The sequence below is a fragment of the Arvicanthis niloticus genome, chromosome 6 (genome assembly GCF_011762505.2).
Source record: "Arvicanthis niloticus isolate mArvNil1 chromosome 6, mArvNil1.pat.X, whole genome shotgun sequence".
NCBI classification, from domain to species: domain Eukaryota; kingdom Metazoa; phylum Chordata; class Mammalia; order Rodentia; family Muridae; genus Arvicanthis; species Arvicanthis niloticus.
This window is the reverse complement of record NC_047663.1, coordinates 13,618,562-13,638,619: the sequence shown is the minus strand read 5'-3', so window position 1 is coordinate 13,638,619 and position 20,058 is coordinate 13,618,562. Positions and strand designations below refer to the sequence as shown.

The 20,058-nt window shown below is 41.5% G+C and overlaps 1 protein-coding gene across 3 annotated transcripts in view; it reads left to right on the top strand.

Annotated features, from left to right (window-relative positions):
* Positions 1-19,706, top strand: part of Cep112 (centrosomal protein 112) — a 407,052-nt gene extending 387,346 nt beyond the window's left edge. For all 3 annotated transcript variants that reach the window (XM_034505950.2, XM_076935566.1, XM_076935567.1), the window contains 3 exons: positions 15,317-15,418; positions 18,440-18,504; positions 19,286-19,706. In XM_034505950.2, coding sequence (XP_034361841.2) covers positions 15,317-15,418; positions 18,440-18,504; positions 19,286-19,289 — 171 coding nt within the window. In that variant the 3' untranslated portion in view covers positions 19,290-19,706. The remainder of the gene's footprint in view (positions 1-15,316; positions 15,419-18,439; positions 18,505-19,285) is intronic.
* Positions 19,707-20,058: the final 352 nt, after the last annotated feature.

The following is a 20,058-nucleotide window of genomic DNA, read 5'->3' as shown; positions in this document are numbered from 1 at the left end:
GCCATCTTTGTACGAGTCTCAGGCTCACCTGTCTTAGTTTTAAAACGCTTCCTGTGGCAAAGAGGAAACATAATTGAGTTCATCAAAGGAAAGGAGAGAGAGAAAAAAAGGAAAGTTAGTATGCTATAATAATGCAAGACAAAATGCTGTCCTTACCACCACCCTACCCCCACCCCTGCATCTTAGAGTTTCTGCTGCCAGTGTTGGTTTGAAATATATGTACAAGTTAAAGAGAAAGAATTAAATCACTATGGAGCTCAGAGTTCCCAGTTCCCACATGACAGCCACACAGGCTAACAAACAGAGAGAATGACAATATTTAGAACTTTTCCTCCCTCTAGTTTTAAATAGTAAATCTTTTGCAACCTTGAAGTCAGGAAAAAGATGCCCAATGAGTCTCCCACAGGCCTTAGACTCCACTGATTCTTGAGAGATTTTTGCTTTGTCAATTCTGTAGCCCAAATTCAGACATCATTAAAATTTGTTTCTAGATTTCACTACATATTTTAATAGTAAAGAAATGCCTTCAACTGAAAGAACAAAATATGCCTGCTCTTTATTTGACCTTTGTTAGTTTGATGTGTTTTTAAAAGATCTGGGCGACAGTTTTATAAAGAATGCACAGAGACATTCCTGAAAGAGCACACAAATAGACATGATCATGAAAAAAAACGGTCAACCAGTGAAGCCTCCTGCTCAATCTAAAGCTGAGAGTCTCTCTCCCTGGGAAGTCTCTTAAGGCTGCGCTGGTGTTAATGAAGTCAAAAGCAACATGTTTGTTAATATATTTCATTTTCATTATTGGCTTCTTGAGGCAGTTTCCACTCTATAGCCCAGGCTACCTTAGGACTAACTGTGCAGCCCAGGATGACCTCAAACTCATGATCACCCAGACCGAGCCTTTCAATGCTGGAATTACAGGTACACCTACACTTACATTTTCAAAAGTAAGCTCCTAGTACCTGCTGTACTATCATACTTCTGAGTAAATCAGCGTCCACCAAGCCAAGTTAATATTCATTACCAGTTGATCTAATTTGCAAAAAAGAAAATACAAACATCATCCTCTCTTAAAAGAGACTCCACCTCACCTGGGGCAGGTGATTCAAGAGGCCAGATGCAGGGGTGTGTTCTGCTTCATGTGCATGCCAGCTTATAGAAAGTAAAAATGCCTCTATGCTGGCAAAAACAATCCATAGAATTCTTTCAAACTTCAAAGAAATAATGATTTAATCTTATTTACTTCTTAAATACCATTGATCTCCAGTTAAACACAGAACTTCCCCTTAGGGAACTCGCATTTCTAGTAGAAGAAAGGGGTATGCAAATCAATCATTACAATATTATGTGACAGTGAAGTAAAAGCATGGGCTTTAGGGTAAAGAAGACCTAGTTACAGTTCCCAACTCAGGTACTAAGTGTCTGTGTGACTTTGGATGAAACAGTAACTTCTCTAAGCCTATTTCTTGTTTAGTAAATAGCTGTCAGTGTATCCTTGGGTGTTTCAGGAAGATTCGTTGAAGTATAATGTCTCCATGAGAGTGCAGTCTAAGTGTTACCTAGGACTTAGAAAACAAATATCAATTGTCTTCATTGTAACAGTAATAACTGTGAGATGCTGCAGACACCAGGGCATCATAGTAGAGGGTACAGTCCATGAGCATGGAGAGTTCTCCAGCTACTTGAGAGGTAGGAAAGGCATAGAGGACACAGAATAATATGTGGAAAGACTAGAAAAAGTGGTCAAGACTTTGCTGGGAAACATCATTGCTTGAGCATGAGGCTGGGAAGGTAGGCTCAGGGTATGATGACAGATTCTAGATGATGTGGACAGAGGAAGTAGTCTTTAACCTGGAGCTAGAGGAAACCATTGTAGTGTTTTTACTTGAGTGTGAAGGATCAGATCTACAGCTAATAGATCAGAAAAAAAAAAAAAAAAAAAAATGCAAGGTAAGGTTTCTGTCCCTATCCTGGGGATCAGGACATCAACCACCAATCAGAAACCATGAGTTTCTCATTTTCTAAGAACAAGAAAGCCTGGGTGTGAGCTCAAAGTCCTAACTGCATCATCCCTGATCTGCTTACTCCTGACCTCCATCCAAGCAAAGGATGCTCCTGGGCATGCCACACACTGTGCTCTCACACTTCCTCTCCCCAGCATCAGCAGCTTCTCCTACACCCTTACCCATCTGAAAAGCCCATTATTTTTCTGTGTCCAAAGCAAATATTACCTCTTGGGTGTTTTCATTATTTCTCTTATTTTATTATTCCTGATCAGTCCTGTTTCAAGAAGAATAGGTGAAACTTTTGGAAAATGCTGTGCTCCCAAACTTTGAACTGAAGGAAAATCCTCTTCCCTCTGTTGTGCAAAAGTGACTAGCCCATGCATTTATCCAATGACTGTTTATAATGGTATGTTGAAATTTGCTGCTGTGAAGTTGTGGAGTTTCTGTTCCATTTAGTGAGGAGGTAAGGGGATCCCTGCACAAAATCCTCATTAATGTTAATTGGAGCTGCCTAAGTAAGTTCCTGGGTGCATCAGCTAGTCAATGGCTGTCTTTGTAATCTTGTTTTGTGTTTTGTATAGGATACCTTCTCAAACATAAGGAGGTAATTGGTAATTTGAGGGAGAGGTTTAACTTCTTTAGAGCTGTCAAGAGTTTAAATATGCAGAAAAGAAAGAGCAGCCATAGGTTGCCTCTTGAAAAAATGCCTTTAAACCAGGTCAGAAAAATCTCTTGACTAAATCAGGTATTCTGAATGAAAGTTGGCTAGCATTTAGATGTAGACCTTTTAAGTTTTGCTTCAAAACAGAAAATACTGTATTTACCGAGACTGACCCCATCTTAAAGCCCCTTGATTTCTAGAACCACTGCTCACCAAGGTCTCCTGTGAGTCATATGCCCCCTAGGTCGCTGTTTCTTCTGTGGTAATGACATTCAAGGCACATGATAGACAATCACAGGACTTTGTTTTGGGTTTTGTTGTTGTGTTTATTGTTTGCTGTCTTTGGTTTTGTTTTTGGTGTGTTGCTTTGTCTCGACCTCTCAGTTGCATCGGCCACCTGCCTGTTCCTGTCTTTTATGAGACCCCAAGTCCCGTACCTCACTGGCTAGAGACATAGACCCATCTTTCTTCTGTAGCATTCCTGGTCTCTCTTTGTTCCCCTTTCTCCTCCATTCTAAATGTGGATGTCTCAGTAGAGTCCTGTGCTGTCCTTCCTCAGTCAGAGAGCCCTCCCATTCTCAACTTTAACTACCTCTTCTAGCTTGTAGTTGTTAGGTCTCTACTTCTGGCTTTCCCCGTGCCCTATGGTCATACCTCCTCATGACCATGTCTCTGGAGCATCCCAGGAAGGCAAGGCAGACCATGTCATTCTTCCACCCACTTCAGGCCAACTTCATCTCCTTATCACTCTGTCCTATAGTAGCTGCTGTGTAGACACCAGCTGAGGTGTAGACTCTCCTTTCACTCCCTCTTGCTGTTCTCAAAGTCTGCTGTCAGCTTCTACTCTGTGGCTTCAGTGGTGACATCTCAGAGGAGTACCTCAACTTCTTAGATCACAATAGCAGCTACCCCCAGGACCCCAGGCTAGCCTTCTAGTGAGATGTCTTTGCTGTAATTATAGCTTCATTGTTTCCTCTCCTCCCCTTCCCAGTTACAGGGGACAGTGTGGGGTTAGATATCCAGTGTCTCTCCTCTCCTAGCAGTTAGCGACCACTGTGAGCCATTTCCATGTTGGCTGTAATGGCATCTTATCTTTCAGATTTTATGCAAAGATTTAAAAATATTTTTACAGTATGGGAAAGAGTATATGTCAGGTGCTTCCTATAGTATCCGGCATGTATCAAATATTTGTGAATGTGTTTTTCCTTCACTTTCTGAACTTTTTCCTGCTTCATTAAATCTAACCCTATTGGCATGACCTTTACTGTCCATCACAATTCCAAGATCCCACATACTTACTCAACCATGATTTGTTCAGCCGTTTACCCTCTTGTACATTTACTATATGTCAAGTGTTCTGACCTCACTTCAATGCCCAAGAATCAATAGAATTCCAAGCTCCCCTCAGCCACACTGAATATCAGCTTCAGCCTGCAAATCTTTCAGGCTTTTATTAAAAATCATTATGAACTTGAGAAGTCTTCCCCTATCTACCCCTCCCCCCCCCCCCCCGCCCATTTGCTTTTAGGTTTTAGGTAATAGAAACTACCTTAACAGGAAGTCTAGTTTCAACCAGATAGAACTAGCATTCTCTTAAGAAGGTCAGACCCTGTAAATACGAGTAAAAGTCACTGTGTCCCTCCTCCAAACTTTATTGTTCCCAAGCCTTTTCTGAGCTGTGCTTTATAAAATTGAGAGATCACTGACCTCTGGCTCATGTAGACTCAACTCTCCAGGTATACAAGCCCTTCAGTGTCTACCTCCCAGCATTCCCTTCAGTTTCTACCTCCCAGCCTCCACAAATCATCCTCTCTCATTTCCTCTGCAGATAGAACTCCTGTGCATAGCTGAGGTCTTTAAGACCCAAGCCAGCCTTTCATGGAAGGAGGGAAGTGCTCACGGGACCTGCCAACCTAGGCCAAGAAGAAACATTGAGAGTGATATTATTAGGAAGAGAAACATGAGAAATGAGAACAGAAAGAGAGAGTTCTAGGCAGAAAAGATCTAGCATTTTGTTACAGAAGAAAGAGTCCCAGGTCATTTCCTGTCATCCCTCTGTAGAAGGTCAGATAGTAGTGAAGGCGAGGCTGGGTAGAAGGAAACAGTGTAGATGAAACCAACTCCCGCCTTCCCTTCTCTGAATCTCCAAGATCCCTTTTGATCTCAGCAGCTCTGTAGGCCTGGGTGTTTGCCTCCAACTTTCTCAGCTTTGAAGCTGGCCTACTTATTAATAGCCACTGTGCTGATTAAGAACTGCAATTCCATGATGAAAGAATCTACTCTTTGTATTTAGGGAAAGCTTTTGTGATTAATTTACTCTAGACTTTCTGAGGATCCTGTCATTTTAAGATAAAGACCGACTTAACACCAGCAGTGGTGGGAACTGAGGTTTGGATTCATTCAGCAGCAAATGTATTGAGTTGCCACCATACGCCAGGCACCATGCTAAGCCAGGCACCATGCTAAGCCAGGCACCATGCTAAGCCTGGGTTCAGCCATCACAAAATTAACACAGCCTCTACCCTGTGCCACTGGTAGTGCATACAGTTGAAGGAGTAGCCAACTTTGTATAAAGAGCCAAGTTGCAAATATTTTCAGGCTTAGGAGCCATAGGGGCCCTGCTATGACTATTAAATTCTGCCATGGTCGCTCAGAAACAACCTGTGTTCCAGTAAAACTTTATTTACAAAACTGGCAGGTAGCCAACTTGGTCTACAGACTGAAGTTTTGTTTTGGTTTCAGTTTGAATGGGTTTGAGTTTTTGATTTTTATGTGTTTGATAAGATAGGGGTCTCTATATAGCCCAGGCTGACCTCAAAGTCTTAGTGATCCTGTTTTAGCCTCTTGAAGCTGGAATGACAGGCATGCACTACCACACTGGTAAACTTGCAACCTGAGGTTCACAGACCTTTGGTCTAGTGGATACAACATGCATCATGCAAGTTGACATTTTGCTTGTTCTACATTGTTTTGATCTCAACTATTATGATCACAACTGACAAAAACTGAGTATCTCAGAAAAAAACGCTAACTTCAGGAACAGTGTGTTAAAGGGCCCAGGTCCTACTCATCCTCCCCTGGAGCAGCTTTACTGCAGTCCCTTTTTCACTCCACTACAGCAAGACAGCAGTAACAGTCCAACATCCCCTGGGGGAAGGGCTGGTAGATGAGGCCAAAGAGATGATTCCATGTGCTGTTCATGAGTTTGGGTGCCAGGATTTGGATCATGTGCCCAAGTCTTTTCTTTTCTTTTGTTTTCTTTTCTTTTCTTTTCTTTTTTTGTTTTTTTTTTGTTGTTGTTGTTGTTTGTTTTGTTTTTGTTTGTTTTTTTTTGTTGTTTTTGTTTTTGTTTTTTTTCTGGGATTAAAGGTGTGCACCACCACCGCCCGGCATGTGCCCAAGTCTTAATCAGTCATTTGTGACATCACGATTGACTTAGGTCCTGTCACACTCTTCTCTCCAACCTTGGGTGGAACAGAGAAGAGGAAAGATGAATTCCAGTTACTATAGGACTGATAACTGTACAGCAACATAATGTGTCCCTATTGCTCACCAGGTGAGATGCTGTGAGCAGCTCCAGGTATCACACATAGCCATGTGCAAGCACTCAGTGATGCTGCCAAGCGTACAGCTTATATGCAAATGCCCCAAATTGTAGTATTTATGTGTAATATTTCATAACCTCAGTGTTTATTGTGTATTTGACTCTTTGGCTCATGAGCAGGCTTGGCAGTTATTGGTCATTTTCTCTTTGAGCATCTTTCCACATTTTTCCTAAGAGTGTTATCATTCTAAGTAGCCTCAACAGGCCTCTGTTTCATCTTTAATGTTAGGGAATTGTCTGACTTAGAGCATTTAGCAGTCATCAAAGCACTAGATTCAAATGGTTCCATTACTCTGAAGCCACTTTTTCCATAGGACCAGAACACTGAAAAGGTCACCATTTCCCAAAACTATCCCGTGTTACCTGTTGAATATTGAGATTAGCAGCTGCTTTGCTCTCCAGACACTGACTTGCCTGCAGAACTGGGGGATGTCTAGCCTAACCAGGAACCACTTCCCTCCCTTCTGCTGGAAACTGGTCCATCTGCACAGGCAAAGGAGGACTTCCAGCAAGCTGCACTCTTAGGCAGGGAGACATCCTTCAAAACAAAGAGCCAAGAGAAGTTATGCTGAAAAAAGAGCAAAGAATGAGTATGTAAAGATTGTTAAGAAAATTATGGTTCTTTGATGTTTTCACTTTATATTTGAGATTCAAATCCTGTGAGCTGTGCTGCAAAGAGAGCAAGCGCCCTTCCTAAAATGGATCTTCCTTGGCAGTTGCTGTGGCAACACAGCACACCTTAACCCCGGTAATGATGACATTTCATAGAAGGCATTGCATTTCTCTGCTGCACTGCAGATTTTTTTTGCATCATCTTTTACACTGTTTTCTTTCATTTTTTTCTTCAAACCAGAGAGTCAGACATGTAAGTTCTAAATTCTTACTCCTCTAAAGTGCCAATGCAGGAACTTTTTTGCTATACACAGGAAAACCCTCTGCATTTCTGTTTAATTATTCTCAATAGCAGGTAGCTAACCTCCCTCCTGTGCCTGGCTCCTGCCTATGTCCTCCGACCTGCCCTTCAAGCTCCGGAGAAGTCCACCCACCACCCTGCTCACCCATGCCTCCACCCACCACACTGCTCACCCTGCCCCTCTCTTTAAAAGCACAGTATATATTGTGAGCCTGACTCTCCTCCTCCTCTTCTCCTGCCACTGTGATCCACACACCAGTCACATTCCATTTGCTTTACAGCCTTCCAATAAGCCAAGGACAGGTTCATGAGCAAATCCGCCCACAGTGACTAAAAACATCATTTCTTCTCCCTGAACCTCCCTAGGTTTCTAATTGGTAGAAATCCAATCCAGAGATGGAGTTGTAAGCTGACATCCTTCCCTTAAATCCAGTCATGTGGCATCAAATAATGGTCTTCTATTTACAGACCCAAATTATAGGCAGAGACCTGAGACAATCTGCCCATATGAACTGAATGCCTGCTTACATACACCCTAACACATGTGGTGAGCCCTCAGTCCTCAGTGAATTTGCAGATGAGACCTTTGGGAGCTAATTAAGTCAGGATGAGGGCCTATGTTATAAAAGAGAAAAAGACCAGAGCTCACTGTCTGTGTGTACACAGCAAAAAAAAGACATGCATGGACATCACCAAGGAGACCCTCTCCAGGCACTAGGCCATGCAGTCTCTTTCAGCCCCCACAACTAGCTTCCTTATCATTAACCTGGAACAGGAAGCCTCAGGATCCAGATGTATGGATGGATGCAGTGACAAACTTCCACAAAGTAAGAAAGAGTCTAGAGCTAAAGAGATGACTCAGTGGGTCAGTGGTTGCTAGTATGTACTAGCAACACAAGGCTGATGACCAGAGTTCAATCCTCAGTACTCACACTAAAAAAACAGAAGCCTAGTGCAGTGGTCCACATTTGTAATCACAGCATGCCTACTTTGAGATGGGAGACAGAGATAGAATCACCGCATTACAGACAAGCAAGCCTGGGACAGCACAAGAGCAGAAATAGCAATACTGACTGCCTCAACAAGGGTGGAAAGAAAGAGCTAACTCCTGAGAGTGGTCTTCTGAACTCCACCTTTGTGCTATGGCACCTGCATACAAGCACACACACACTAGTTAATTCATTGTTTTTTAATTAAAGATAGAAAATTAAAAATCACTTTTAGTAAAAAGGAAGACATTATATAGAAGACCCTGTGTTGGATAAACGCACAGGGTACTTGACCAACTGAAAGAATATAAGTAAAGTAACTGCTCAGAAGCCAGGCTTTCGGGGAACTAGTGAGAGGTGGGCAGGGCCTCAGGGCACAAGGCCTTCTTGATAACAGAGAAGACTTGAAAACTGATTCTACTTGAAAAGCACACCTAAATTTTGCAGTGTAAGATGCATACATTTCAGACTAAGATGATACCAGCGGAGACAGAGATTAAAAAAAAAAAAAATAGTCAATAGAGTCCTGCATCTCCCCTCTCCAACTTTCAGTGTTAACAGTATACTCCAGTTGGGGATAGCCTGTCTCCATAGTCCTTTATAAAAATTAACAGATTCTTGCTAGTGTCATGCCTTGGGGGAAGCCAGGCTGCTGCAATGCAGCCCGGTCTCACTGTGCCATTCCTGGTTATAGTGCTCTGGGTTTCCAAATGGACTTTGATAGAGGAAGTCAGAGTACGGAAAGTGAAAAGGTGAATGAGTGTCACAGTGGCCCAAGGGAAGCTAGGCTCTCACTAGATGTGATGTGGTTTAAAAATGTGGACGAACATTATACATGCTGCTTTTTGAGACTGCTGGGAGTGGAGGGTAAGATGGCAATGGCCTAACAGCCCTAGAAACTTCCTTCCATGGTTCTTAAAACAAATCAGCCTTCCAAAGCTTTGGTGCTTATTATATTCACTCATGGGTGCAATAGGATACTATACTAATAGTTTTAATCATTTTTAAATTTTTATTTATTAGCGTGAGCAGGGCACACCACACCATACATGTGGAGATCAGAGGACAATTTGCCAGGAATCTGTTCTCTCTGTCATATGGCTTCATGGAGATCAACTCAGGTCATCAGACTCGGTGGCAAACACCTTGACACACTGAGCATTCCACTAGCCCATCTATATGAGTACATGTGCCAATGTTACCCTTTCATCAAAGAGCTGTATGTCCACCAAGCCCTTTGATTAGATCAGTTCTACCTTCTCTTGCTTCTTTGTCTATTGTCAGGCTAGTTTATCCCATAATCAACACTAGAAGAAATGTCAGGAGGCAGGAAGAAGAGAGTGGTGTAGCAGCACTTAATGTCTCATGTTGGTCTAGAGGTGATGCTTTATTTCTCATCATTACTTCACACCAAATGCATTGAAGTATTTCGCTTTCATTCTGAACTTGACACAACTTTGGAATCAGCTGAGAACAGAGTCTCAGTGAAGGATTGCCTAGATCAGGTTGGCCTGTTGGGCATGTCTGCCAGGGACTGTCTTAATCAGGTTAACTGACATGGAAAGAACCAGCCCACTGTGGGTGGTACCATTCCCTACACATGGCTTCTTGACCTGTATGGAAATGGAGAAAGTGGGCTGAGCACAAGTAAGCAAGAGAGCATGCTTGCATACTTTTCTCTCTGTCCTTGACTATGGATGTGTTGTAACTGGCTATTTGTTTTTTAAGTTCCTGCAACCCTGACTTCCCCCACAATGGACTACACCCTGTAACTGTGAGCTAAGATATATCCTTTCTACCCTGAATTGTTGGATTTTTTAAACTTGGTTTTAGTTTGTTGAGTTGTTTGTTTGTTCGTAGGACCAGAGATTTTTATCACAATAGAAATGAAACTAGAACACATCCTGGGTCAGAGGTGGAGGTATGTCTCATTTACAGCTTAGCTGTGCTAAAGAAGAAATAGGTTACAAACAGATGAAAGAAGACACCAGTGGGCATTGCAAGATAGGAGGCTGTATGAAAACTTAGTTAAAAGGCCACTACACTACCAGGAAAAAGAATAAAGAAGGCACTGCCTACCTCCACAGCACTGGGCAAGTCTAGTGGGGATGAGCTGGGCCAGCAGCAGCTTCCTCTCAGTTACTGGCCAATCGTGCTTATTCTTTCAAGTGCATTATCCTGGTGGTCCAATGGTGGCTGGCCAAGCCAAGAACTCCTCTCCAGTGTGCTTCTTTGCAGTACCCATTTACCAGAGAGCAGGTTCTAAAGATTAGACCACATAAAAGTGGCGTTAGCCTAGTTTACTTTGTTCTTTGTGGTGAATATTCCAAGGAACAGCTAAGGAGTGGCAGTAGGAAACAGGTTCTGTTCTACATCAGACCTCTTTAGCTCAATTCCAGGGGTGCAGAAGTCATGGCCTTCCATAGATCCATTCCCCAAACCAGTCTTTGTCAGCCTTTGTCAGCCCTTTGCTTGGCAAGGCTTTCCCAAGATGCTCTATTTTCCTCAAGAACCATACAGGGGTTAGAGAGATGGCCCAGTGCTTAAGAGCACTGGCTGCTCTTCCAGAGGTCCCAGGTTTGGTTCCCAGCACCTATGTGTTGGCTCACAACAGTCTGTAACTCCAGTTCCAGAGAATCTGACACCTTCTTCTGACCTCAGACACTGCATGCACGTGGGGCATAGACATACATGTAGGCAAACATTCATATACATAGAAATAAACAAAATCTTTTTTAAAAAAAAAAAGAAAAGGGGGGGCATGGAGGCAGATGTTCACGTGTCTCCACCAGTCAAAGATAGTTTATATATCTAGGTTGGGTATTGGGTTACACTTCTGATTGAGCATTACCAAACTTATAAAGCCTTTGATTAACATTTTTTTAAAAAATGTATAAAAGCAAAAAGGAGGAAGGGGAATGGGATAGGGCTTTCTAGGGAGGGGAAATGGGGACAGGGGATGGCATCTGAAATGTAAATAAAATATTAAATAAATAAATAAATAAATAAATAAATAAGAAAAAGAAAACTAAAGAGCAACAGAAGCAAGAGTACTTATGCCTTAAAACAAATATGTACTTCACTGCTGGCCTGTAAATATGTATTTGGGGAGATTTATAAATCTCTTGTTTTAGATTAATAAGTACAGTGCATTTATATAGTTTTTGTCTTATGTTTAAATCTTTAGTATGTTAAATTTTTAAAGAAATAGGACAGTAAGGGGAGGGACTGAGAAAGGAGCATTCTCAGTGGTTCGAGCATTGCCACTTTTCCAGAAGACCTGAGTTTAGTTCCTAGTGCCCACACAGCAGCTCATAGCCATCTTTCAGTTCCAGGGGACCTAATGCCCTTGTTTGGCCTCCACAAGCCCCAGGCACATACATGATACACAGATACACATTCAGGCAAAACAGTCATACACATAAATAAAAATAAATCTTTCTTGTGTGGAAGGGTATCAGTTGTGCATGCCTGTCCCCTCCTATGCTAGGAAAGACAGAGTGTGTAATGAAGGAAGCTATTCTAATGGGCAGTGACTTCCTTTTCCTTTGCTAGTACAAGGAATATTTTAATATTTGAAATGACTTCTTAAACTATAGAACAGAATATACATATATATATATATATATATATATATATATATATATATATATATATATATATGCCTGGGCTGGGCTTAGTGATGTATGCCTTTAATTCCAGCACTCAGGAGGCAGAGGCAGGCCAGTCTCCGTGAGTTAAACGCCAGCATGATCTACAAAGAGAGTTCCAAGCCAGGCAGAGTTACACAGCGAGAGCTTCATCTTAAACAAATAAAATAAAATTAAAAAGGAATATGCCTAAAATTCATAGTGCCTGAGTTCAAATTGTCACTTACCCTTCATACTTAGTATGTCTCATTTGGTCAACAGAATGATGGGGCTCCTCATTGAGCACTTAAATTATATCTGACATAGAATACACTCATTCAACACTAGTGACCTTAGAATAGAATGAAAACATATTGGCTAAAGTTTGTCATGACTTTATTAAAGCATCAAGATTCTGCTTGATATAATGACTTTTTGATTCAGGATTGGGACTTCCAAATGCAGAATCCGAATGGCAAGTCTCACTCTTAAGTGAGGTCATTTTACAGTTTCCAGAGGCTCTTCTTAATTCACTCCAAGTCACTGAAATTGTAAGACAGAGTATGAAGAAGTTGCAGTATGCAGAAATACATGGATAATCACTAAAAGCTGAAAAATGTCTTTGGGATATAAACAAATAAATATAAATTTAAAAAGAAGAAAAACCTCATACACTGAATTTTAAAAAGAAAGATGGGGGGGTGGGTGGGTAAGACAGTGAAATGGTCCAGAGTTCAAAGAGAAAGAAGGGAGAAGTGAAGCACTTTATACGCAGCCAAGTTGCCCTTCAAACATCCTAATAACGAGGCAGACCTTAATAGAGATGCACAAAATAAAGCATTTGAGTCCAGTTTAAAAACAGGAGCACAAAATTTCAGGTGTTGATGAAAATTATTAGTCAGCATATAGCCTAAGAAGTCTCAGCAAATGCCATCCTAAAGACATGGTTTATAAAGTATGTATTTCATTTTTCCCCTGGACACATATGTTCATGAACATGTGCATGCATGCATGTGCACACACACACACAAATAGAAATAACATAATTCTTTAAAAGAAACTTATAATCTAAACTTTTATTCTTTTCCCTTAGAACCCTTTTTACCTGAGAAATTTTACATAATACTAGTTATATAGATATGTAAAATAAATACACAAACTAAATATTTACCAATATTAAATCCAAAATAAATTTACTTTAAAACAAGTCTTTGGTATACATGTAATTTTACCACTTACTAAAGACAGAAGCAGTTTTATATACTAATGAAATAGATGTGATTATTTACTTTTACATAGTTAAATCTTTGCTAAATATTTGATACAGCGTGATGTAGAAAATCCTCAATGTTTTTCAAAGTCTATCAATTTTTTGACCTTATAATTGTCAATAATGAGAATTCTTCTTGGAATACACAGTAAAAAATGATTGATGTATATTTATTACCATATCAGAAATGGCTGGAAATTCTATTTTAATCCTAAAACAAAATTGTTAATGATTTTTTTATGTAAGTCAACAACTCAACAGTTTTTAAGATCAAACATTCTAACACAATACCATTTAAAGGCAGGCAATGCATACACACACACACACAAATAATCTAGTCAGACAACATAGCTTAGCAGGTAAAGGCTAATAGTAGTTACCATGGCAGTTTCTGGAATCCATATAAAGATGAAAGGAGAGAATCAACTCTGCAAAACTGTCCTCTGACTCTACCTATGAAACATGGCATGCAGCTACCACAATTACACACGAAGAAAGAACCTATGGGGTTAGATGTTTTAGTGGTTAGAATCATGGATACTCTTCCAGATGACCTGAGTTCAGTTCTCAGATTCCATGTTGTGCAGTTCAAAACCATCTGCAACTCCAACTCCAGGATCCAGTGTCGTCTTCTGGCCTTCATGGGTGCCCACATACAAGTGGTATATACTCACACAGATACACACTTGCACATAAAGAAAAATTAATCTTTAAAATATATTTTTAAAAATAATGTTTTTAAAGATGTTAATCTAATACATGCTGAGGAATGACAATGGTAAAATATTAAAGTCTTTGTTTTCTGTAATTAAACCATCATATTTCTATAAGAGCAGAAAACTGTATGTGCAGTAAAAACACTGCACATGACTACCTTGACTCTGAGCCAGTCCATCTCAGTGTTCATTAGAGATGCTGGCATGGTGTGCAGTGTGACTTTTATGTGTTCAGACCAGGGCTGCAGTGAAATCAAGAGCTGGGACATAGGCAAGTGCTGCCCAAAACCTTAAATTGCTTGATTTTAATTTTTCTGTTGCCACATTTTGGTTTGTTTGGTTTTTGTTTTCCACAGTCTCATCTGGGACCACAAGCTACATGTTAAAAAGCTTTGCTTTAGCACAGTTGCCATGGGATTTAAGTAGGTAATGAAAATTATCACTATAACACATTTCTTTCTTAATTCAGTTTAGTGGAAGAATTAGGATTTACAGGACAATGATTTTTAAATTAATCTCAGCAAATCCGAAGGCCTGCCCTGCCCACCTGAATTCAGCCGTATGCATTTCCCTAGTCCGTTTCTTCATTTCCAGTTGTTTGATGAACTGTGGATACACTACACTGCCATTCAGCTTTAGCGTCAGGTTTACTCACACAGTGTAGTCAGTCCTTAGTCATTGTTACATCTTATGCTACAAGGAAAAGAGCTGTAGGAGCCACTGCTCTTTGTACATGCGCATTCATGTAGTACCCATGCAAATCTTCCAAAGATGTCACTTCCATGACCCTCACTTATCCTTTAGATCTTAAAGACAGATAGAGCCACCAATGCCCAGTGATAGTCACACCAGCAGTCCACCATGTTGGAGGCCTGGGGACACAGATGTGCAGATCCCACAGCGTTGGCATCCTCAGCACTGTATGAATCCTCTAGTAATCTGTGAGAGTGTCAGCCAAACCAAAGGCATGCTATGAGTTGTCCCCGACCACTGTTGAGTCCTGTCATCCTGGTGCAGACAAGGCCTCAGGGTTGGCACAGTAGCTTTCCTGAAAGTGGAGATAAGAGAATGGTATTTTACTTAACAAGACACTGAAAATTGTGTTAACAGGGATTTGCTTTTTTTTTTTTTTTAAGATGTATTTGTTTCTATTTTATGTGTGAGTGTTTTGCCTCCATGCTAGGTATGTGCACCATGTGTGTGCCTAGTACCTGTGGAGGCCAGGAGGGGGTGTCAGATGCTCAGGAACTGGAGCTATAGGCAGTAGTGAGTCCCACATCAGTGAGCCATCTCAGTGAAGAGGGGATTTAAAAGAAAAAGTCTTATTCCAGGAACCATCTGTACCAGAATCACATGCTCAAGCTAGGCAACTTATCAATGTATAAAATTTATTTCTATGTCATGTTATTGATGCTTTCTAACAATAAATATAGGAAACTGTTTGGGAGTGAATAGATATTTTTCAAAAATTTCTTAAATTCAAAACAGACTTTTCTGGGGTATAAAAGATATTTTTTTTCTATTTTAGATAATGTACATACGACAAGAATATGAAACAAAATTCAAAGGGTTAATGCCAGCATCTCTAAGACAAGAACTTGAGGACACCATATCCTCCCTAAAGTCACAGGTAACTCCTAGAGCAGAATAATATTCTAGGATGTAGGAGGGGCATGCATTCTGAAAAGGAGCTTGCAAAGAGCCTGACCCTGCCTTGCTACCAGGAATCACTGTGATCCCACATTTACCCATCACCAGCATGAGCTGGGTTAGTCTCCTGAAACTGGGTCAGACATGGCAACTTTGATTCATTCACAGGCCAGTGCAATTTCACCTTTTCTTCTTGGTTCAAGGGTCCAAAATGTCATTCCATGATACATTGCTGGTTCCTTGCTAAGCTAAAGTATGGAGGGACAAAAGTGTCATTAATTTAGAAGCATTTTTTCCTAATATCTTATATGGTTTTCAAAGGTATATATTTTAAGGCCAAGGCAAATATCATTAAGATATTCAAACAATTAAATTTCATGTTTGTTACTGAAATGTATGGTTCTTAAAAAGTAAGGTGAGAAATGAACACTTGGGTACTGAGGCAGGAGGATCACAAATTCAGGGCCAGCCTGGGCTACATAGGAAAATCCTTCCTCAAAACAAATGGAGTACCCAACATACTTCTGTTGTTGTAAGCGTTTTTGCTTTGACTTTTGGTAGTGGGGTTTTACCCTGTGGCTCTTCCTTTGCCTCCTCAGCACTGGGGTTAAAGGGGTGCCCCACCATGTAGTGAGTATTTTATGTACTTTTGTGTGTTTGTGGTGTTTGTTTCTTGATGGGGCAGTGGTTTTTTGTTTGTTCACTTGTTTATAAAATGTCTCTACATAGTTCTAATTATTCTGGAACTCACTATGTTGACCAGGCTGACCTCAAACTCACAGAGATCTGCCTGCCTCTGCTTTTCTAGTGCTGGGATTAAAGGGGTGTGCCACCATCTGAATACCTATGAGTTTACAATTCCTACGTGAGAAATCTGCATAGTCCCATTTCCAACACACTGAGAAACTTATGATACTTAAATTTATATAAGTGGTTCCACAAGGGAAGGGTTTCTGCACTCTGAATGCTAAGAACTGTACCTGGTACATAGCAGCTGCTCATTAAATAATAATATAACCAATGTAGTTTGGTAATACTCACATTGAGTGTTTATAGAATGTAAAATGACTGACTGTATGGAGCCTAGCATGGCAGGGCACACCCTTAATCCCAACAGTAGGAAGTTTCTCATGGCTGGCCACAGTGTAAAGCCTTTTCTACCAGTCCTTTGGAGGCTGCTCCTAGGTTCTGCTGTGCTTGCCTCTGCATATGAAAACAGGATGGGGCAGAGCACAACGCAAGGGCAGCGAGTGCTGAGGTGTGGTCTACCCAGTCAGCTTCACAAAGGAGTGTCCATGGGGTCAGCCATGAGGGCCTGACACCCTCAAAGGAGATTCTTATTTTTGAGGTGTGGGGGAGGGGAGAAATCCAATACCCACCTGCATGGCTTCTGTTATCGTTCGTATCATTTCACTGTAATAAAAGCCGCTTCAACCTCCTGGAACTGGATGTTGACCCAGAGAAAGTGCTGCCAGCTGCATGAGGCCCTGAGGTGGCAGCTGCACGGAGGAGTTGCAGGCCCTAGAGTGAGCAGAGTTAGTTTGAAAGCACAGGTGCCTGTGTTTTTGAAAATTGTTGGAATTCCAATCGATTGCAATGCAGGGTGGGGGAAGGAGGTTAAAGCAGTATGATCCTTGCATCTGTCAAAATTATCAATTGTCCTGTGGGTCATTTGAGCACTCGGATAACATGAAGAGCAGGTCACCATTCTAAGCAAGCCAGCCCAGGGACCTCTGTGATACACATCCATTTGGGCAGGCTGCACTTTCCTCCCTTTCAAGCCCGTTTTTTGGTTCTACCAGCTGTACTCTTGCATAACTATGTCTCAGAACCAGCCGTTGCCATGGTTTCAGCTCAGACCAAAGAACCCAGAGTAAACAATTCTGAGCAGATCAAATGCCACTGACTCTTGATTACACTGAACCATAGTTAAGCTGTCCCCAAACTGTTTTTATGTGTTTGGATAAGGTATTTTGAATTGATGCCTGATATATAGGTGTCATTGATCCCACTTATACTACAAAGTAGTCTCATGTACTATAAAGATCTCATTGAAGAAATCACGCCTGGCAACAGCTTCTGTCCCCGCCCTCCACTCCTTGGTGGTACCTGCTGTGAAGTCTGTACTGGGCATTTGCTATGAGGCACAGCTCACTACTCCCAACCCTGGGAAGCAACTGTCATGAACCACAGATGACACAGCAAGAGCTGAGTAACCTTCCTAGGGCCTTAGAGGCCAAGCCAGGGATGGAAGTCAAGTTGGCTTAACTCCAGGAAAAGCTCAGGCTCTTTCCACTCCCAACCCTGTGCCTAACCTCAGGGAATCCCCAGGATGGATTTGAGGTTTCCAGAAAGCAGTAATTTTCTTTTCACTCACTCATTCACTCATTAAACAGCCAGTGCATACCAGCTACATGCCCAGCCCTGTAAGAAACTGGGGACTGGGAGATAGACAGAGTCATCCCTCTCCTAAAAAGCTCATAGGGTTTAGGAACAGCCATGAAAACATAACCACAAGGCGGTGTGAGAACATCTAGAGCATCTGGTCCAGAGGACACACCGCTGGCTTCGGACACGGCATGGTCTCTGTGAGCAGTTGGGAAGCAATGGGAGGGCTGACTTTTGAGGCAACAATGGAGGACAAAGAGACTTTTGGTCAAGTGTTCCAAAGTGAAAAATGGCCCAGGCCAAAGAGTGGCAGTGTGAGTGACATGGTCCAAGGGGCAGAGGTGGGAAGGTCGTGAGGACTGAGAGGGAGCCACAGAGACAGAATGGCACCCATCAAGATGGCCTCTCGGACACAGTTTGTAGTTGGCTCTGTGGCCTTGGGTGGGTTTTCAGTAGGGACAGGATGTGACCAGATATAGAAAAATGCATCCTTAATATTCACTTCCTCCAAGTGTTATCAGGGGGTTGTCTGAGTCTAAGTGAAATCCTAACATATTGTGTGTGCAGTGCTGGCGTGTGCACTTACCTTCTCTCATATAAGATGTCTTTCTAGGTCAACTTTCTGCAAAAAAGGGCGTCTATTCTTCAAGAAGAGCTGACCACCTACCAAAGCAGAAGGTATGAGCGATGGCAACGCGTCTCTGCTTAAGTTGTGCTGTGTACCCTGAAGTCCTTTACCTTGGCCTGCAAGTCTTCACTGAAATGTCTAGACACAAGATAAATCTTGAAAGGAAGATATTTTTAATGAACAGCTTGTCTTTAAGACGTCACCCATCTCTTTAATCACAGGGCTTGGATTCATCAGAACAAGATTCGGGAATTTCAGGGTGTGGCAAGTAGGTAGGGACCTCACCTGGGCAGTCCAGCAAGGTGTAGTCTTGAGGCCCAACTGAGGACTGAAGGAGACATATCTTTCTTTAAGACTGTAGCATGATGCAATTCTCTGTGATGGCTCACATCTTCAAAGTCCCTTATCCCTGGGGGTTTGGCACTGTTCTCCTGACCAAAATAAGTCAATGGCTTTATGATGTTAAACATTCACAGAGATGAAGTGTCCCAGAGTGCAGAGCTTCGAGGTGCAGGAAAGCTTCCTGAAGGTTCCCAGTGATATCACCAACCGAGGTGATGTTTACTGATGGTCCAGTTCAGTCAGGCAACTTTGCTTTTAAGTGCAGTCACAGACTGGGCTGCTTACTTGGCATCAAAATAAAAGGAATGAGCTTGTGAATCATTTACTTTTCAAAAGATTCTGTGTGCCTGATGATGATAAGATCAGTTGCTTATAGGCATACGTGATGAAATTTTGATAGCAAATACCCTTTTGAACCTCCAACTCCTTCAGAATTGTAACACATTTTACAATTGACTAAAAACCCTAATGTGGATTTTTGATTTCCAGGTAACTACATGCCTGGTAGAGTCTGATACATGAAAATCATCTGGGCTGCACTGAGGGCTTCATCCAGCAGGTTTGAAGATTTGGATATTGTAAACTGTGAGATCAATGGCTTTTTTTTTTAATGCTTAAGTGTAATTAAGATCATAAAAACATGCATCATCCATACACTGGTTGGCTTTATTTGTGTCACCTAAGTTAAGTTTTACCATCACCTTTCTGGCTCCATGTTTGTATTGGAGCACATGCTGAAAACCGCTCATGTTGGGAGGGGTGTCTGCTTGAGGGGTGCCTTGGGGATGCTTTGCAAGGGTCTTACAAGTTGTGAATGATAAGAATCACGATTGTAGTATCATATCAAAATGCTTAACCTGTTCATGTTATTCCCATGTTCATTGTTCATATATTAAAATGTCATTTTATACTATTCCGTTTTCTTTCTACATTTTATCTCACCTCATCTACTAAGTATGGCATATATATGGTATTTCTTCCTCCCCCAACAAATATTGATTATCTCAATTTCTACTTTGGAGGAAAATACCTCATACCATGTCAAAGATCAGTTCATAATTTCATCATGAAATGGCTGTCCAGCATCAGATGACTGGGTCGTGCTTGTCATGTGGGTGTCTAATCTGGCCCTGGGGCTGCAGGAGTGTGGGGTGGAATGACATACAGGAAGCTCTGGTTTCCTGTTACTTTCTTGATGTCTCCCTTTATGGTTGTTGCTTTACATCTGTCTGTGACCCTTGAGCCTAACAGCAGATCCTTGG